The sequence below is a fragment of the Monodon monoceros genome, unplaced genomic scaffold (genome assembly GCF_005190385.1).
Source record: "Monodon monoceros isolate NGI ecotype Baffin Bay Population unplaced genomic scaffold, NGI_Narwhal_1 Super_Scaffold_12, whole genome shotgun sequence".
Lineage (NCBI taxonomy): Eukaryota > Metazoa > Chordata > Mammalia > Artiodactyla > Monodontidae > Monodon > Monodon monoceros.
This window is the reverse complement of record NW_021703768.1, coordinates 48,206,868-48,228,626: the sequence shown is the minus strand read 5'-3', so window position 1 is coordinate 48,228,626 and position 21,759 is coordinate 48,206,868. Positions and strand designations below refer to the sequence as shown.

General features: G+C 34.6%; 1 protein-coding gene across 3 annotated transcripts in view; it reads left to right on the top strand.

Annotated features, from left to right (window-relative positions):
• ERCC8 (ERCC excision repair 8, CSA ubiquitin ligase complex subunit) overlaps positions 1–21,759 on the top strand; it is a 59,872-nt gene that overhangs the window by 1,430 nt on the left and 36,683 nt on the right. For 2 of the 3 annotated variants that reach the window (XM_029218208.1, XM_029218207.1), the window contains exons 2-4: positions 12,265–12,360; positions 17,368–17,469; positions 21,049–21,172. In XM_029218208.1, the coding sequence (XP_029074041.1) occupies positions 12,265–12,360; positions 17,368–17,469; positions 21,049–21,172 (322 nt within the window). The remainder of the gene's footprint in view (positions 1–12,264; positions 12,361–17,367; positions 17,470–21,048; positions 21,173–21,759) is intronic. The other variant, XM_029218209.1, reaches the window with a different exon arrangement.

Here is a 21,759-nt window from a genome sequence, read left to right as displayed (position 1 = left end):
AAGAACTGAAAAGGAGTAACCAGAGGGATTGAAGGCAAATTAGGGTGGTGAGGTATCACGGATGCTGAGGGAAGACTGTTTGAAGAGGCAGCCATCAAATGTGTCAGTTGCTGCCCCCGAATCCCTCCTTTGCTCTCAATGGTTCTCCATCCCATTATTCTGCTCTATTTTCTTCATTCAATTTGTTGCCACTGAAATTGTATTATATATTTATTTTTTTACTGGTATATTGTCTTCTAAAACCCTGTATTCCCATTGCCTAGAAGAGGGTTTGGCACAATTTGTATGACGTTTTGTGTTCTAAGGTGTATTATCCTTACATTTTAGTATTATGCTTTTAGAATGGGTAAATATGTTTCTAGATAGTACATACAGTTTTAACTAAATAAGAGAGTATTAATTTTTTTACCATGTTTTGGTTAGTTTTAAGCATGATTGGGGTTGCATCTCCTACTGTCCTCCAACCCCCGTTAGTGCACAGTTGACAATAATTCCTTTTCAGCTAGGTCATCCACTCTAACAAAAGCATACAGGCATATCCAGAGTTTTTTATTCCAGTAACTGCAAGAAATCAAGCAAAATTTGTATGTATCAAAATTTGTCAGTCTGCTTAAATTTGTCAGTCTGCTTTGACTATGTGGCTTGTTTCCATCAAGTAGTTCTGCAATTCTTCCCTAATGATCAGCGAAGTAAAGTTTGGAAAATGAGTGACGTTGTCCATTATCTTTAATTTCAGTTACAGTAGCGGTACTTTTTTGAAAAGAAGCAGCATTATTCTTTTTTCCCTCATATGACCAGAGGTCTTATCATATCAGTAATAATGTAAATCGTGTGCACCACTGAGTGTCTGAAAAATTTGGTTTCTTATTGTCTTTTAATTCCAAAAAGTCCTTGGTCTGAGGAAGCAGCTAAGTATAGCTCTTTAGCACAGTCAAAATTCTGTGACCTAAGCCTCTTACTTCATTAGAAGAAATAAAAATTCAAAACAGTGAAGGTTTCCTGACCAAATTGCCAGATTAATCCATCTTTAAATAGATTTCATTTCCTCTGTAAAACATTGATTCCCCGAGCATACTTAACATCTCTGGTTACAAACCTGTACTCTAGTAATCCCATGCACATCTCTCCCACCAATTGCTTTGTGTGCTTATCAAAAGTCATTATTTCTCCCTAACCCTATTAATGCTAGTTTTATTTATTATTCTGATGATGTCATTTTAGTGGGAGCTGATGAAGTATGAATACAAAAGTTGCTATTCTTATAAAACTAAATGGACCACTTTTGAAATAGTGCAAACAAATGGCTTAAAACAAAATGAGATATGATTGAGACAGTTATTATGAAAGATTTGGGGAAAGTGTAAAAAGATGAAACGGTCTTTTTCAACTTTGCCAGAATATTTAAAGTAACATAGGGTATTTGGAAAAAATCCTCATGCTATCGTTCCAACCCCATATATTCTAGTCTAATTGGTCTAGGACACTGGAATTTTTTAAAGCGCCCTAGCTGATTGTAATGTATAGCTAGAAATGAGAATCATTGCTTAAGAAAGACTCCACATTCAATTGCTTTGCATATGTCTTAGATTCCATATTCAGTTGCTTTGTATATGTCTTAAATTTTCACCCAACTAAAATATGTAAATTAATAAATAAAAAACAAATTTTAACAATCCCTGAAAATCATAGACTATATATAATATGTGTATGGTTTATGGAAGAAAGATGTTATGGCCCTCTGTTCAGCACATTTCATTCTTCTTCAAAAAATTAGCTAATATTCAGACAGTCTTTGCTTTGCATAGTAGTGCACATCCATAAAACTGATAGTGTAAGCTAAAACCTATGCAAAGTTATCTTAATAATTAGTGAGGAAAATTCAAATTGTTCTGTGACCTTTAAAAAATTTTTTCGAAGCACTAGAAGTCACTATCAGTTATCTGTGTAACGTAAAATATTAGAAATGATGAGAACCAAAGTATATTTCTTCGTTTAAAAAAAAAAAACTTGTCAAGAGTAGTTTGAGCAGTGCTTGTCTTCTCATTGTACAACTTACAAGTTGAGCATCTTTTCTTTACCTTGGCTAATTATCACACGCCTTTCTAAATTGGTGTCAGATTCCAACATTTTATCCTTTACATTCTCAATGGCTTGAAATATCTCTGAGAGTTCTCTTTATTTATTTATGTATTTATTTATTGCCATGTGGTGCGGCATGCAGGATCTTAGTTCCCCGACCAGGGATCGAACCTGTGCCCCCTGCATTGGGAGTGCAGAGTCTTGACCACTGGACCACCAGGGAAGTCCTTGAGAGTTCTTTTAATGTGAAGATTTCTGCCAGCATCACTTCTTCTGGGACATATTCAGCCTTTTCATCGCAAACACTTTACCTCATTTATGTCGATAAGTTCACCTTCATTGATCTCTTCAGTCTGCATATCTAGAGTTTCTAAAATGGCAGCAATGTCAACATTCCCGCAGTGAGCTATTTCTTTTGTAATTCCATTTACATTCAATTTGAGTTTCACTTCCAGTATCATCACTTTGTGTTGCTTTTGTGCACTTTAATTATGTTTGCCAATTCCCCCATTCAGTTATCCATTTTTGTGGAATTCCTTGTGGGTTTATCTCAGGGGCACAGAGGTAACAAAACTAAATGCTGTGTGTGAACTGAATAACAAATGCACAGTGATCATCTGCAGACTTTGAAAGAAGTCATGCAAAGTGCTCACTAATTTTAATGTACATGTTATTTTCATAGTATCTTGTGGACTGAAAAGCAAGTATTGAACACTGCGCTTTTTACTCACAGTTAATATACCATGGTAACTGAGATTTGAACCATGTTGTCGTGGTCTGGTATTAACTAAATCATGGTAACTGAAATTCATGTGTATCAGACAATGCAAAATAAGGACTACTTGTATATTTAAGTTAAACTGTTTAAGGTAGTTTTTTTTTAAGATTCCCCTCTTTAATGATATTTTAGCTTAACTAAACAAACATACAGTCCTATTTTATTCAAAGAAGATGTCTACTGTCATTTGCCCTAGTTTCTTCCTTGTCGTTGACTACAGGCAAAGACATGAACACTAAAATGCAATGTTTATAATTCATACCCTCCTTTTTTATTTTATAACTCTACTGAGGTACAATGATATACACTAAACTGCACATTAGAGTATACAATTTGATGAGTTTTGACATATATATACACTTTTGATACCATCACCATAATCAAGATAACAATCATCCATAAGCCCCAAAATTTCATCAAGACTCTATAATCCCTTTCTCCCTTCTTTCCCTGTTTCACATTCTTTCTACTCCAGGAAACTACCGATCTGCTTTCTGTCACTATTGATTAGTTTGTATATTTCAGAATTTTTTATAAATGAAATTATTTTTTCTTAGCGTTCTTTCACTCAGAATAATTATTTTGAAATTTCTCCATCCTGTTGCATGTATCCATTCTTTTTTATTGCTGAGGAGTTTTCCATTTTGTGGATATACCATAACTCGTTATCCATTCATTTGTTGATGGGCATTTGAGTTGTTTTGGGACTAGTACATATAAAGTTGCTCTAAAGATTCATGCACGAGTCTTTGTATGGGCATATGCTTTTATTTCTCTTGGGTGAATACCTGGCAGTGGAATGACTAGGTATATGTTTCACTTTTTAAGAAACTGACAGTTTTCTAAAAACTTACATTCCTATCAGCAGTGAATGGAAGTACTGATTGCTTCACATTTTTATTTACCCGTTCCTGCTTTCTTTTGGGTTATTTGAACATTATTTAATATTCTGCTTTAATATCTATTGTGATTTTGACTGTATCTCTTTGTATAGTATTTTTTAGTTATTGCTCTAGAAATTGTAAAACACCTACTTAACTTCATTTTCTACTTAGAATCAATATTTTACTCCTTCATTTGGTATATTGAAACTTTATCACCCGTTACCTTCCACCATATGTGTTGTTGTCTTATATATTAGATTTACATACATTGTAAACTCCATTGGACAGTGTCACAATTTTTGTTTTCAACCATCAAACATATTTTAAAGGGAAGAATAGCCTATTTACCTAGATATGTATCTTTTCTGGTGTTCTCTTTTCATTTCTGATATCCCAAGTTTTCTTCCTATATCACTTCACTTCTGTCTGAAGAACTTTGTTTAGAAATTCTTTTAGAACAAGGCTGGATGGCTCTATGGTTTCGGAAAAGGAATCTGCAGTTAGTTCAATCATTTGTTTCTCTATAGGTAATTTGTCATTCTCTCTGGTTGCTTTGAAATTTTCTTTGTTTTTAGTTTTCAGCAGTTTGATTATAATGTGTCTGAGCATGGACGTCTTTGGGTTTATCATAGAGTCTATTCTGCTTCTTGAACTTGCAGATTTATATCTTTCCACAAACTTTGGATGTTTTCAGCCATTATTTCTGTCCAATATTTTTTACATACCACTTTCTTCTTTCTTTCTGGGACTCTGATGACATTTGGCCTTTTATAATTGTTACTGAGGTCCCTGAGGCTGTGTTCTTTTCTTTTCTTTCTACTTTTTTTTTTTTTGTCTTTTTACCCTATGTTGTTAAATTGTGTAATTTCAATTGATCTGTGTTTAGGTTCACTGACTTTTTCCTCTGTCATCTCTAATCTGCAATTTAGTCTATCAGAAAAATAGTTTTTAATGAAAATTAGATTTTTGATGAAAAATAATTTAACATTTTTCAGTTCTAAAATTTCCATTTGGTTCTTAATTATATCTTCTGTTTCTTTGCTGAGACTCCTTTTTTAACATTTGTTTCAATTATGTTCACAGTTGCTTGCTCAAGCATATTTTAATGGCTACCTTGAAGTCTTTGTCAGATAATTCCAACATCTATGTCACCTCAGCTTTGGTGTCTGTCTGGTTGTCTTTTCCCATACAAGTTGAAATGTCCATGGTTTTTCATATGCAGAGTAATTTTGCATTGTATCCTGGACATTTTGTAATGTCATGAAACTCTGGGTCTTTTTTCAGTCCTATGAAGAATGTTGATATTTTTGTTTTAAGAAGCAATTGGCGAAGTTAGGTTCAGGCTGAAAGTTCTTACCTCCTTATGTTTGCCATGGTTCTAATGTCAATTCAGTTTTCAAAGCCATTTCAAATCTGCCCCCAATGTGTGCCACTCAGCAGTCTGTTACCTGAGTGGTACTCTGTTAGTTTAGTTTTCAGAATCTTTTGTATGCTACTTAAGGTTAGCTCCATGCATGCTCTGCTCAGTGATGAGTCCTGGAGTTCATAAATAACTTTATGAGGTTGCCTTCCTGAGCTTCTTTCTCTCAGTGATCTTTCTGGTACCTCTCATCACTGGGACTCTCCCTTTTGGTACTCCTGCTGGAAACATTGGGCTCAGTTACCCTGTTTACCATACACTAATGTGTTTGGGCCCAGTTCTGGGCCTGTAAGTGAGAAGACAGAGGAAGAAAGCAATGGTGATTGGACCCACTCTCTTGGGATCAGAGCTCTGATGAACAGAGAAAACAGATTCCTTCCCCAAGAGTTTTGACTCCCTCAGGTCACTGTTTCTGGCCATTGCCAGTGCTGCTATCAGATTGCCTAGGGGCTGGGCCACAAGAGAATGGAGAAAAGAGAGAAAAATATAGATGGGTGATTTCTGCATATCCTTGAGTATTGGAGTTCCCTTTTTTACTCCTGGAACTTTCTCTGTCTGTGCCACAGTGCTCACTTCCAGGTTTCCAGCCAGGAAGTAGCAGAGGAGAAAAAAATAATAAACTGGCCATTGTTTTGGTGGTATGTTGGATTTGGTGTTTCCCCCAGTCCAGTTGCTGCTATTTACTTTTTGGAGTCCTCAAATAGGTATTCCATGCATTTTGTTCACATTTTATAGTTGTATCTCTAGGGAGATGGGTAAAGTGTGCTAGTTATCTTACCTCAAACTGGAGTGGCTACTTTTGAGTATTGACTAATGAAGTGGATGATCAAACGAAAGAAATATGTCAAATCACAAAGCAAGTATAAAAAGTATGAGAGAAACAATAAGAGATTTGGAGAGAGTAGACCCAGAAGACCCCAGAGGCAATAATAATTCCAGAGGGAGAACAAAACAAACAAGCAGAGACTAGATTGACAGACTAAAAAGGTTCACTGAAGTGCAATAGAATTGATGAAAAAGACATAAAATTAAAAATACCCTAGTAAATATATCTAGGAATGGAGAAAAAAATTATTAAAAGCTTCCAGTGGTAAACAATTTATTCATAAAAGAAAAAAGGTTGACATTAGACATCTTAGCAGTTCTAGAGACTGGAATGATATCTACTAACAAGAAAAAAGGACTGCAAGTCAGGAATCCAAATTTAGCCAATCTGTCCAATATTGTGCATATGCTAAAATTCCTAGAAATATTTCACCCCTTTCCCCTTCAAGAAAAAATACCCAAGGAACAACATTAATTGATGAATGAATGTATTTGAACAAGGCCCCAGGGTACATAAATGATGAAGAGGAGAGGAAACAGAGAAGAGCAGTGAACCTTGTAGTATGTGTATGGTTAAATCTAAATATATAATAATAAACAAGCTGGAAATATATAACATGACTGATGAAGATCTTTTTAGACACGCTTCAAAATTAGCAAAGGGGAATGAACAGCAACTTCATTGAACTAGCAAAATGAAAAGTTAAAGATGGAACTATGACATTAAGTAAACAATAAATAATATCAAGTATATCAGATGTCATACCAAAGGTGAACAGGCTGATTCCTCCCATTAAGAAGCACAGATTATCAGATTAATTTTTAAATAAAATATAGCTAAAAGCTGTTGCTCAGAAATACCTCAATTTAAAATATTTTTAACTAGTTTATAAAATTCTTAAATATTAAAAGTTAAAGTAGAGGATAAAAAGATATTAGACAATTGTCAACAAAATGCAGAAGTCACTGTTAATATTAGTTAAGGTGAGATTTTTGGTTAAAAGCACCAAACATTGTAATAGACGATATTATTTGAAGCACAATTGATGAATTGGTGTAATAAAACATGTATTCAAACAGTTAAATATATAAAGCAAAATGTAAAGAAAATTTGACACTAGTTTCTTTTCCAGAATGGTCCTGATATAGTAGAGAGAGAATACATACATATGGGGGAAATGGATAAACAACACACCAAATTTAATAGACATATATAACTTTACATCTCTTAGAGAATGTGCATGTTTTTTATATGTCAGTGGTACATTTACCAAAATTTTTATGTACTTGGCTACTAAGAAAACTTTAACAAATTCAAAAAGGTAGCCATCTTTACAGGTCATATTCTTTGATCATAAGCTAAAGAAATTGGAAGTAAATTAATTAATGAGAACATCACCATCACCTCTAATTCAGTGTTTAAAGAATTAGCAATTACAGGGCTTCCCTGGTGGCACAGTGGTTAAGAATCTGCCTACCAAGGCAGGGGACGTGGGTTCGAGCCCTGGTCCGGGAAGATCCCACGTGCCATGGAGCAACTAAGCCCGTGTGCCACAACTGAGCCTGCACTCTAGAGCCCGCAAGCCACAAGTCCTGAGCCTGCATGCCACAACTACTGAAGCCCACATGCCTAGAGCCTGTGCTCCACAACAGGAGAAGCCACCGCAATGAGAAGCCCGCACACCGCAACGAAGAGTAGCCCCCGCTCGCCACAACTAGAGAAAGCCCGCACACAGCAACGAAGACCCAACACAGCCAAAGATAAAATAAAGAAGATAAATAAATGTATTTTTTTAAATGTCATAGCGTAAAAAAATAAAAATGAAAGTATTTCATCATTGAAGAAGATGAAAGGATATAATAAATTTTTTAAGCCATCTTAACACGTTAAAACAAGAAGTTAAAAGGACTCGCTCTTTTCTTTACCCTGCTTACCTCAGTTTCCTCTGCCTTCTCCCATATCTCTTCTCTTTCACTCCTTTCCCCTTCACCCTCTCTCCTTCACTTTCTCCCCTCCCTCTTTTCTCCCATATTCTCCCTACCCCTCTTCCTTCTACTTCTATGCTTTTGTGTGGGGGGTGTCCCCAAGACCACCCCCAGGTTTGAGGATTCTCTGGAAGGACTCAGTATGCAGCATACGGTTGTACCAAATTACTCATGGCTATGATTTATTACAGCAGAAGTATACAAGGTAAAATCAGTGGAGGGAAAGGCACATGGGTGACTTGTGAAGGAAACCAGGCACAAGCTCTCAGTGGAGTCACACAGATAAGCTTCATTTCTTTAGCAATGAATTGTGACAGCTTAGGTGAAGCTGTCTATCAGGGAAGCTCATTAGAGACTCAGTGCCTGGAGTTTTTAATTGAGAACTGGCCACATAGGCACTTTCTGCTTAGCATGTACCAAAATTCCAGACTCCCAGAAGGAATGTAGGTATTCATAATGTCCATTGTTTGCTCCAAATATTAGTTTGGGTACAGTGAGCCATTCTTATCCAGAAATGATGGGAACCCTCCTGAAATCCCAGAAGGCAGGTAAGGGCCAGCCTTGCAAGCAGCCCTTTTTAAAGATAGCAGTGTCAGGCCTGCCATTTTAACTATTTTTTGCACACCTTGCCTCCTTCCACACAAACCCCACCCCTGTTTCCCTATTGTAGTACCCTCCCCCTTTCCCTTCATCTTAACCCCTCCTTCTGGTTCCCAAACAATTCAGACCTAAAGTATTTAGGTTGGGTAGAGGTAGGCTACCTATAAGGCAGGGATTAGGTTGGCCGAAAGTGAGATTTCACTGGCTGAGCAGGTTGAGGAGGTAGTCCAGAGGTGGAGACAGGCAAGTTCAGCTGATCAGGGTGCTGAGAGAAGCAGAGATCAAAGCCTAAGCCTGGTCAGCAGCATCCTTGTTGGAGGACGGGGTAGTAGTGGAGTTGGGAGATTGGTTACATACAGGGGGATTGATCAAATAAATATATTAATGATAATGGAGACCATGTTTTCACTGTTAGGAGAGGGAGCTCAAGGAAGGGATGATTCTCTTTGTACATGTCTTTATGATACTATTTTACTTGTTATAAGACGCAAATATTACTGTTATAATTTGAAAAGTCATCAGATGGAAAAATATTTTAAGAGGAAATAGGCATTTCAGTGGAGAAAATGTGAAATATTATTTTCTGGTGAAATATTGAAGTTTAGAAATGGTAGAAGAGCATAATGGTCTGGAGAAAAAAATGTCAGAGTTCAGATGTAGTTCAACCAATTATGTGATTTGGGGCAAATTACTTATGTCTTAGTTTTTTTTGTTTTTGTTTTTGTTTTTGTTTTTTTGCGGTATGTGGGCCTCTCACTGTTGTGGCCTCTCCCGTTGCGGAGCACAGGCTCCAGACGCACAGGCTCAACGGCCATGGCTCATGGGCCTAGCTGCTCCGCGGCATGTGGGATCTTCCCGGACTGGGACACAAACCCGTGTCCCCTGCTTCGGCAGGCGGACTCTCAACCACTGAGCCACCAGGGAAGCCCTGTCTTAGTTTTATAATCAGGCAAAGTGTTTAATAATGTAATCTACCACTGGGAAAGTTACTACTTAGGATTACCATTTATTACACTTAATAAAGTGATTACAATGTCAGCAAATAGTAGGCTCTTAATTAATATTAGCTGTTTTTATTATTGATCAGGGTTAGACAAGTAGTAAGTGTTAGACTGGATATTTGAATCTAAGGCTAAACTGTCTTCCAAGAGAAAAAGAGGAACTTGTATATCTTTAAATCAGACACTTGCTACTGTTAAAATGATTTCCAAAATGTTTATGGGAATTAATAGTACTGTCACTGCATAAAAATATCAGTGTGTACCTTTCCTAGAACTGTGCATTGTTATTTTTTAAAAGAAAACTATGATAATTTGATAGGTTAAAACTTCTCATTTTATGAAACTTGACCCCTATTTTATACCCCTCACAAAAATTAACTTGAAATGGATTAAAGACTTAAATGTAAGTCCTGAAGCCATGAAAATCCTAGAAGAAAACATAGGAATAAAGCTCTTTGACATGGCCTTGGTAATGATTTTTTGGATATGACACTTAAAGCAGAAGCAACAAAACCAAAAATAAACAAGAACTCCAAAGGTGGGGAGGAGTGGGGAGGGGTGGATCTTAGGCCAAAGGAAAGCAAACTGTGAATGGTAGGATAAACACCAGGGCCATGATGTGAAACTTTTGTCCATTTCAACAGCTTTTTTTCCAATATAGGATGGGTTTTGGTTACTGCATACCTACCAACTACAGTGTGATATAACATGGAATAAGCACTCTTACCAAAAAAAATCAGAAACAAAGAAACAAGTGAGACTACATCAAACTAAAAAGCTTCTGTACAGCAAAAGAAACCATCAACACAGTGAAAAGACAACCTACAGAATGGGAAAAAATATTTTCAAACCATTTATCTAATAAGGGGTTAATATCCAAAACATATGAAGAACTCATACAACTCAATATCAAAAAAAGAAAAAAAAAATTGAAAACTGGGCAAAGAACCTGAATAGACATTTTTCCAAAGAAGATATACAAATGGCCGACAGGTACATGAAAAGATGTTCAGCATCACTAGTCATCAGGGAAGTGCAAAAACAGTGAGACAACACCTCACACCTGTTAGAATGTCTATTATCAAAAAGGCAAGAGATAACAAATGCTGGAGTGGATGTGGAGAATATGAAACCCTTGTGCACTGTTGGTGGGATTTGTAAATTAGTACAACCACTGTGGAAAACCAGAATGGAGGATCCTCAAAAAATTAAAAATAGAACTACTACATGATCTAGCAGTTTCATTTCTGGGAATATATCCAAAGGAAATGAAAACGATAACTCACAAAGATATCTGCACCTCCGTGTTCATAGCAGCATTATTTACAATAGCCATGACAAGGAAACCTAAATGTTCACATATGAATGAATGGATAAAGAAGTTGTGGTATATATTTACAATGGAATGAATATTATTTAGCTACAAAAAGTGAAGATATCCTACCATTTGCAGCTACATGGGTGGACCTTGAAGGCATTATGCTAAAGGAAATAAGTCTGACAGAGAAAGACAAATACTATATGATTTCACTTAAATATGTGGACTCTTAAAAGAAAACACTCATAGAAAAAGAGATCAGACTTGTGGTTACCAGAGGGAGGGGGTGGGAGCAGGAGGAGTTGGAGGAAAGTGGTCAAAATGTACAAAATTCCAGTTATAAGATAAATAAGTACTAGGGATGTAATGTACAACATATTGACTATAGTTAACACTGATGTATGATATATAGGAAAGTTGTTAGTAAATCCTAAGAATTCTCATCAGAAGGAGAAAAATTTTTTTTCTTTTTGTTGTATCTATTTGAGGTGATAGATGTTAGCTGAACCCATTGTAGTAATCATTTCACAATATAAGTAAATTAAGCCATCATGCTGTATACCTTAAACTTATACAATGATATGTATTCATTTATTTCTCAGTAAAACTGGGGGAAAATCTTATTTAAATTAACATTATTTTGATCAATAATGAATTTAGAGATCATTTGGTTAAATTAATGTAAATGCTTTTTGACATCCAAAAGATTGAGACAACTTCTAATAGTTAACACTAGGCACTTACTATATGCTGAGCATTGTTATGAGCACTTTTTATGTTTCAACTCTTTAATCTTGACGTCCTCACCAGGATAATGATGGTTTACAGTTATTGAATATCAGAAATTTCATTCGTCTTAATTTGTGAGAGTACTTGTTAATCATTTTTATTTATATTTAATTTGATTTATTTAAATGTGCTTAATTGTTGAGTTGAACATGCTCGTTTTATATTTCTATAAGGCTTAAGAAACAAGGGAATTTTTTTTAAACTGTAATTTAAACTTTTGTCCACTAGATGTCCTCAGCTAAGTTTACGTTATCAGAATTTAACTTTTTGTTCATGAATATTTGTTTCAGTTTCTAGCTATCTAAATTAAAAATTAATAAAATACACCCTTTAAATAAGAGATAAGACAATGCTTCAGGAGAAATTCTTTACATGTAACTGTTAGTACTCTTGTTATTTTAAAAATTTGTATAAGGTCTTTAATCTATAAATACCTTTGGATGTATGTTAGGAGATATAAGCATTACTTGTGATTTTTGACTCCATGTAATTTTGGTGAAATAAGGACATTTTAATGTTAAATTACTTTCTTATTGTTTAATTTTATTTTTCCTTTTCCTCCTTTTAATTTTTATGTTTTGCAGGGTTTTGGGACTGGAGTTAAACAAAGACAGAGATGTTGAAAGGATCCATGGCAGTGGAGTTAACACCCTTGACATTGACCCTGTTGAAGGGAGATAGTAAGTTTATTATATAATCATTTTTGTTCCTAAGTGAGATCCAGTAAAATCTTGCTTTCAGATTAATTTTCTGAAGTTTCATAAAAATTAATAAAAATTCTAAATTTGTAGCATTTTAAATCTGGCATTATTAATTTCAAATAAATACAGAACATTGAACCTATGCAATGTTGCCAAATAAACATTTCCAAACTACTTTAATATAAATATATTCATTGTTAAATCAACTAATACTGAACTTTTTTGGATGCAGAGAGTGTGTAAGTGCTGAGGTATGTCTTTAGCTGCTATTTCAAAACAGAGTTGTTACTCTCAAGGAGCCTGCTGGGAAAACAAATATAAAAAGCAGAAGTATATTTTGGAAAATTAAGTTTGAAGCACACCAGACTTGTGTTTGAGTTCCTCCTGGCTTCATATTCATCAGCTATGTGGCCTTGAGCAATTTATCTAACCTTTCTAATTCACAGTTCCCTTAGCTACACAATGTAAGAACAAAATCTAACAAGTTTGTTGTGAAGATTAATTGAGATAATATGTATCACATGATTAGCATAGGACATGGCATACTGTAAATGGTTGCCACCACTGTTGTTAATCAAAAGCATTATCACCTATACTTTTACTCCTTTCAATCCATTTTCCATACAACAGCTGAAGTGCATAGAAAAATGTGCCATCTACCCCACATTACTCTTACAAGAAAGTTCAAAACCCTTCATGTGGTCTATAATTAAGACAAGTGTAAAAGTAACTAAAGAAAAGTTTGTCTTACCATGTTCTGTTTAGCATTTGCCCCCAAATTTTTATATTATAATGAAGTATTATTATTTACATTAAAATAAGCCAGAGTAGGTTTAATAGAAATCTGTTTTTTATTTCCAGCCTCTGTCATGGTCTCACCTAGTAGTATATGAGAAACATGTACAGTGAACAAATGCTCACTTTAACACATGGTTAAATCTAAAAGATGACCTGTGATAATTCTTTTCTTCCTCCTGACCTTTTCCAGGCTCAACATAACACCCTCCAATTAAGGACAGGTTAAAAAGTTAAATTCTGATAACTTAAACTTAGCTGAGGACATCTAGTGGACAAAAGTTTAAATTTGCTTATAAAATAATCCAGATATGAGCATCAAGGGATAGCTGATTTCTTTTGGTCTTAGGGGCTGGTAGAAAAAAATGTTCAGTACTCCAGCCAGTCATTTGGGGTAGTGATCAGTTGTTTGACCTGTAAAGTACATGAATCCAGCAGGCTACCAGTTGGGAGACTTAGTGAGAAATGTGGGAAGTTATAGATTACATGTGCATTAAATATGTGTGAGAAATAACAGACTGAGGAGTCTTTGCAGAGCATATACAGAAAAGTCAAGATTCTCACTACAGTGGTTTCCCCCTTTTCCCCCTTTTTCATAGTAAAAATCTACAACTATTTATTTCATTGTTTGCTAAGACTTGTATTTTGCATTAAACCCTTTTGGCAGAAAAGAGAAATAAAAATCAAAATGAATGTTTAATGGAAAATTAAATATAGGTCTTCTTTTTCTCAGAAAAATCAATTCACATGTAACTTGCTCAAAATACTTGTTAATATTTACCAACCACTGTGAGAGCTGTAGTGATACCACGGAAAACCAGAATGAAAACTAGAATACATAAATCTTGTAAAGAAGCATTTATTTCCAAAGTTAGGAGTTAATTGAAGAAGTCTATCTGAAAACATTTTAACAAGTGCAACTACATAAAGTACATTTGTATATCATCCTGTGAAGCTTGAATTTTCTTTTATGTCTTCTAAATTCTTCTGAGTTTATTCCATGCGTCTTTGGTACCGAGTTTTCTTGTCCACATAAAAACGTCAAGTCCTGTCTTTTACTGTGTTCACTTTATTAGCAGGGTAATAACCGTAGAGTTAGGTAACATCATTGCCATCAGATACTTCAACTACAAAGTCAGTTAATTACAATAATGTTCAATTTTTTTCACCCAATTAATGTAATCAAAGGAAAGCTTTTGGAAGTCATTCTAGCAAAGATGAAACATCTTATGTTATTGTAAATACAATTTAAATTAAGTCTAAAAGTTCAGCTTTGAAAACAATTGTTTTTACATTGATAATACATGCAATGCCATGGTAAAAAACAGTATTTCACAAAGTACAAATATGCAGAAAATGTTTTTGGAATTGTTATGGTACACATGTAACTCAAAACTGTGTTCAAACAAGCTGCAACATGTTATCAACCAAAACAAAAGCTGTAGTTGTTAAAATTTACAAAGATTTCTCTGTATACACAATGAGTAACTGAACCACAAAATTTTGTAATGAAGCTAACACTGAGTATTAAAAAAAAAACCTTCAGCATGGCATTACTTGCTGTATTTCTTTACTGCCCCATCATCAATTAGATTTAGAACTATTTGAGCAAAGAACTTTGAAGAAGTACTGTTAAATTAACCTAATTGTCCTACAAATTGATATTGAATTTTTCTTAAAACAAGTCTATAAATCAGTGCTTCTTGGACATGCTGCTAGTTCATGAACCCTTTGTATCTGGTTCACAACAAGATAAGGCACTTGTACCAGAATGTGGTACAAGTCACTAAGCACACAGTTTAGATAAGCTATGTTTTTTTTTGTAGCAAGACTATCTCAGTGAAGAAAGAAGTGTGTTCATTTCTGACACAAGCTCTTTATGTTGTACTATAAATAGCAAAGAAACTAAAGATGGCAAAATAAAAAACCAATGTACAACACCCATAACAAATGTAAGTGATCAAATATCTCCACAAACCACAAAATATGGATGAATGGAAGCAAAACACTGATAACTACAAAATCAGTGTGGTATCAGCATCTATACCAGGGGAGGCAATAAAAACCACTGGGGCATCTAATAGACCTGATAACTCAAAATAACTGACAGTTAGTTGAAAGCTCAGCAAGCCAATTTGACTACAACATTGAAACTGGGAAAGGATTGTGTACTCTAGTTGTTCAAGGGATTCACAGTAAGACCCAAAGGGGCTGCAGTACTGTAGGCCGTATAATCTCTCCAGCTAATCACCTAAAGATGTCCTAATGGACAGAACCCTACGTTGAGGAGAAACTGTTTGGAATAGAATCCAAAGTGAGCAGTACAGGGACAATAGAAAGAAACAAGGGAAAAAGATGGATCAGATAAAAATTGGGGAGGTGAATAGAATCAGGAAATCTCTGAAAGTTAGCTGCCATATTTTGAGCATCTTATTTGAAAAAGAAGAGGGATGTTCTAGAGATATAAATTTTAAATATTGTTATAAACGAAGCCTCCCTTTTAAAAGTTTAAGAAAATTAATTTTACATAAAAATGAGCAAAAGAATAGGATTAAGATCAAAGCCCATACAAAATTATTTTAAGAACAAAGAGAATAAATAGAATAATGTTCCTTTAGACAGTGTAGTTGTGCCAGAAAGATATGCCCACAAAATAGATAACTCTACCTAATATTTTAAAACTAACTGAAAGTCATTTCTATTTTTTATTTTTTTGGCTGCACCACATGGCATGTGGGATCTTAGTTCCCCAATCAGGGATCAAACCTGTGCCTCCTGCAGTGGAAGCACGGAGTCTTAACCACTGGACTGCCAGGGAAGTCCCTAAAAGTCATTTTTAAAAGATACAGTGTATGAAAGAGTAACATAAGTACGAATTAGAAAAATGGAAAAATGAGATGATCAAACTCAAGAAAAAATTAGAAAAGAAAGTTTCAGAAATTAAGACTAAAGCATAAGGAACACAAGCAAATAAAATATAAGAGGAAACATTTAAAAATCAAAAAGAAATGGAGAAAGGAAAAGTATTTGAGATACAGATGTATGTAGAAGATAGGCAAAGAAGATCTAACATACATATAATAAGAGTTTCCAGAGAAGAAACCCAAAGGAACAGAATGGAGTAAAGACTAAAACTATATTCCAAGGAAACATTCCTAGAATGAATAAAATCTGAAACTATATATAAGGGAAAGAGAATCATATTGTAACCAGACTTTGATTTTGAGCTTTTTGATCAAAGAAATGAAGTTTCTTTTCTAAGATGTTCAAGGAAATAAAATGTGAGTCAAGGATTTTATATCCAACCAGACTAATTTTCAAGTACAAAGAGACTAATTATTAGTAACATACAAGAATTCAGGGAGTATTGTTCTCATTAGGCCTTTCTTAAGAATCTACCAGAGAATAAAATCAGAACAAGAATGAATAGAGACAGCACCAGAATTGATGGTGAGCAGTAATATTAACAAATAGCAATACTTTATATAGATGCATAAATATTTACATATATAGATATATAAATTAAATTCACAAATCTATGTGTTTTCCCTATTAGATTGTAAACTGGGGCGTCAGGAATCATGCCTGTCTTGTTCATAGTTGAATTGGCATAACGCCTAGCATATTGCAGAAGCTCAGAATTGAATGAGTTGAGTAAATGCATTCATAATGGAGGGAAGAAATCTAACACTTACGGATCCCCTATTTTTTGCCAGGCAGTATAAAAGCCCTTTGCATATGACTTATCTTTGTATCAACTTTATGATTTAGGTGAAAATGTCCCACTTTTCACAAAGGAAAAACCTTAGCTGAAGTAACTTGCCAGGGTCATATAGCTAGCATCAATAATAACTGATATGTCTGATTCCATTTATAACTAGGCCATTTAAAATGACTTTGTAATATTTCACTTCCTTATATAAGAAGTATCTTTTGCCATCTTGTTTCTACTGTCCTTTCTTTTTGGAATCATGAAGGTAAATTTTAACTGATCACAGATTGAATCATTCTATACTCATTCTTCCACAAATATTAGATTAAAAATTTTAGTTTATTTCAGCCTATACTAATGAAGATTTACTCTGTATTTATGGGCATAATAAATTTGAGTTTGTAGGTCAGTGATTTTCAGAAATACTTGGTCATAAATGAACTATATAAAATGATAATGTGAACTTTTTTTATTATTAGCATGTTATCAGGTGGTTCAGATGGTGTGATGGTGCTTTATGATCTTGAGAACTCCAGCAGACAACCTTATTACACATGTAAAGCAGTGTGTTCCATTGGCAGGTGTGTATTAAAAATGTAATTCATGAATTTATAAACATTTGACTATTTTTTGCATCAAATGCAAAACGTGAAAAAACTTTTGGTTATGTTCTTTTTGTTCTCCACCTACATAGCACACCTCAGTAACTAATTTTAGTTCTTAGACTACTTAGCATAAGACTCATTTGAGTCTTTCCAGCTAAATATAAACACAAATTAGATTTTTCAACTATCATTAATAGAACAAAAAGATTAGCAGCTAGAAGCCATAAATGTACTAACAATCACACACACACACACATACACACCCCTTTCTTACCTCTCTATTTACTCAACGCTGCCTAACTTAACATACTTCTCTTTGTCTTGAATTTTTTGACTATTTACTGGCTTTCCAATCTTGTGAGAATTATTTTTAAGTTTTTAATAAAGTGTTTTGTGATTTTGTTTTAATTTGTTCATAATCATCACTTAATTCTTTTTCATTTCCTGTATTTGATCTGATTTTGAGGAGACCTTGAATTAACAGAGAGAATAGGTGTCGAAAAAATGTTTTCAAGAGGAAAAACTTCATGAACATTCATATCAGCAACCACTCTGTATTAAAGCTGTTCCCAAAGCACTAGATAGATGCATAAGTTCATGGAATATTTGTGAGGAGATTTACGAATGTTTCTTGGCTCTGGTGCTTCACTTTGGAAATACAGATTTAAGGAAACTATTTCTCTGAGCCTCTGACAAAACTATTTTGTCTTAGAGATAATTATACTTGCCCTATTATTCTTGTAAGTTTTCTGTAAGACTTAAATGAAATACTGTCTTTTAAAAAGCATATTAAAAATTGTAAAGCCATCATATAAATAGGAAGCAATATAATTATAGGTACATTTGGTACAAAACAAGATACCACTTCAAGTACTTTGGAACTTGGTTCCTAAGAGACTTACACCATTTTATATTCCCTCCACTCCCACCAAACAAACAAACAAAAAATCTAAATTCCAAAGCGTAAGACAGTCATTAATTAAATTCATCTTTGTCTTATTTTATCTTAGCTATCATTTTAACACTGTTAAAATAATATTTTTATATATACCACCTGCTATGTAATGTTATTCCACGAGTGGCTATGATTTGCTTTTCCGGTGTGTGATGTCAAGTAAATGCTTAGGATATCAGTCTTACTTTATTATGACATTCTTCTTAGATTCAAATTCTTAACTTCAAAACCATGACTTTGGTAAATGGGCATATAGTAAGCATCTTTACACAATGAGTTAAAGTAGCATTTTACATTCAAAGACTTTATAATCTAACTTTAAAAAGTAATTTCAATAAAAATTGTTACTAAGTTAATGTGGCTTAGACTGTTTCCTGATATTTATTTTTGCTTTACTTAATGTGTTTGTTCTGAGCACCAAAAAGATTCCTGTACCCAAATTTTTATTAAATGTGAATGAGAATGACAGATCATACATAGTAGGAGAATAATACAATATTTTGTCCTAGTTTTAAATCTAAAATATAAGTGAGCTTTTATTTGTGATCACTACATTAAAGATTTATTTTATTTAAAACTGGAAAATCTCTGTGTAGATCCTTAGGAACAAATAGAAATCAGTTCTGTTTATCTTAAGCAGAAATTTATTGGAAAGAAATTTAATATCTCACATAATGGCAGGAAGGTGGAAGAATCAAATGTAGAAAATGAGCAGAAAAGCAAGAGAAACTAGGACAAGAGAACACAGTCAAGGTCACACCACAGGAACAATTTAGTTTGGGTTCTGCTACATGTCACAAACACAGATTCTCAACTCCACAGCTATGAATAATTGCTAACTATCCTTGGTTTGCATTACTAGCTGGAGTTTTAGAGTCCCAGGCAGGATTGATGAAGCCCAGGACACATGTTCATGCCCCCACTGCCAAGGGCAAGGGAAAGAGAATATCTGGAGCCCCTTGCTTTATGTAACAAGAGGCAAGGCCCTGCCTTTCAACAAAACGAAGGGAATTTCCCCCCGAAAGGAAGTTTGGATGTTCAGCCAAGAAAAGGGCGCATGTCCACTACAGCCCACGCATTTGGCTGTCCAATATCAGTATATACCTTTCTTCCCATACCTACCCTTCCTTTTAAAAAAAAAGTTTCAGCCTGACCGAATGCAAGTATCCATTATTTAACAAAAAAATATAATTATCCCCTTCCCCGAAGAGCTATGACCGTAAGTCTGTTTATTTACCACATCCATCTCCAGTTCAGGATAATGTCTATTTTTCCACTGGTTTTACGTGATCTTATATCAGGATTATGCAACCTGTGGGCTCAATTGTATAGTTAACCTATATAAAATAATGGAGGTAAGAAAAAGAGGAAAGAAAGAGGAAATTAGTTAAAATATATACGTATATACATGACATAGAAAGTAAGGAAATATGAATAGGTACTACAGTCCTTTTTTGCAGCTGTCTCAAGGCCAGCTTGAGGTCTTCAGGTAGCACCACATGTGTCAAGGCCCTTTATTCTGTATTGTGATCCAGACCTTCACCTTAAGGAATCAGAACTCATGATGGTCCTATCTGCATAGGGTTGCAGTAGTCTTCTGTTTACTTTTATCTTATTGAAAATTTCTAGCATACATGAAAATAGAGAGTAGTATAATGAACTGTGTACCCATCACCCAGCTTCAGCAGCTATCAGTCATAACCAGTCTTGTTTCATCTTTACCCCAACCTACCCAGCTACTCTGAGGATTATTTTGAAGCAGATCTCAGAAGGATATCATTTCATTCATAATTATTTGTATCTCTAAAAGGTAAAAGGTGTTTTATAAGCATAACCCCACTACCACTATCTCACATCTATAATAATTCCTGATATTAAGTATACAGTTGGTGTTCAAATGTCCCACCATTGTCTCTTAAGTGTTCCTAAACAGCCAGTGTCTTTCAATTAAGATTCAGTAAAGGACACATACTGTGTTGATCACTGGTTCACAGCATATACTGCATCCTTCAGGATAGCACATCATCATCACAAGGTGCTATATTGTAACTGATGTCATAACTGAGTCTTCAACAGATCATGATTCTATGGGTGATGTGTTACATAAGAGTAGTGAATCTCATGGGTATCTACCAGTTGCATTCTTTTGTTGTATAAGTAGCGTTCTTAATCAGAAGCAATACTGTGTGGGACACCACGGAAGTATGTGAGGCAATAATTCTAAGAATGGTGGTGTTGAGAAAATGATGGCCAGGAAAAGCAAATCCAAAACCAGAATAGGTATCTCTTCCAGTAAGGAAAAATCACTGTCTCCATGAAGCGGTCCAGTGTGGCTGGCTGATCCCTCCAGGATATAGTATTGAAATCAGAAGTCTCTCATTTTATGAGCCTTAGTAGGAAGCAGCCCTCCACATCATACTGTGAAAGCTTAAAACTAGAGATGCCTAGATATTCTCTTTCTCTAGACAGCTAGGACATGGCATGTGATCTAGGTTTGGCCATTCATATGATCGTTCCTGAGACTGCTACTCGTGAATATAGTATCAGTTTTGAAACTCAAATAAATCATTTATCTCTAAATTTTGATTACTGTTTTGTAGAAGCCATCCTGATGTTCACAAATATAGTGTGGAGACTGTACAGTGGTATCCTCATGACACTGGCATGTTCACATCAAGCTCATTTGATAAAACTCTGAAAGTATGGGATACAAATACGTTACAAGTAAGTACATTAAAAACTTTTCCAAGTTGCTCTGTGCGATAAATGAGAACTTAATCCTAAACCATTTTAGTGTGATTATTTGCTAAGATGTCATATGGTAGATGTGAAATTAGCATAGCAGTTAAGGAGACGTAGAGTGCTTGAGTTCATATCTTGGTTCTGCTTCTGACTGTCTATGTGATATTTGTCTGAACCTCTCTGTATTTATCTGTAAAGGGGGTAATGATTGTACCTTATAGAATGGTTGTGAGGATTAAATAGGTCAATATATGTAAAGTACCTGGAACAGTGCCTAGCATATAGTAAGTGCTCAAAAACCATTAGCTATTATTATTATTTGCTTTATTATTCAAAAACTACTATGGTCTAGTGGTGTAGGGAAGAAAATTGGATTTATCTCCTATTGGCCAAAAGACTTAAAGGAAAAGAAAGTTATTAACATTATAGCTTAGTAAAGGTAGACACTAGATAATAGTTTTTATATTTTATCAAATTTATATTTCTTTCTCATGCTAATTTTTTCCCTGAGCTCTAGTCCCATATGCCTCCACCTGTCTTCAGAACCTCTTTTTTTTTTTTTTTTTTTT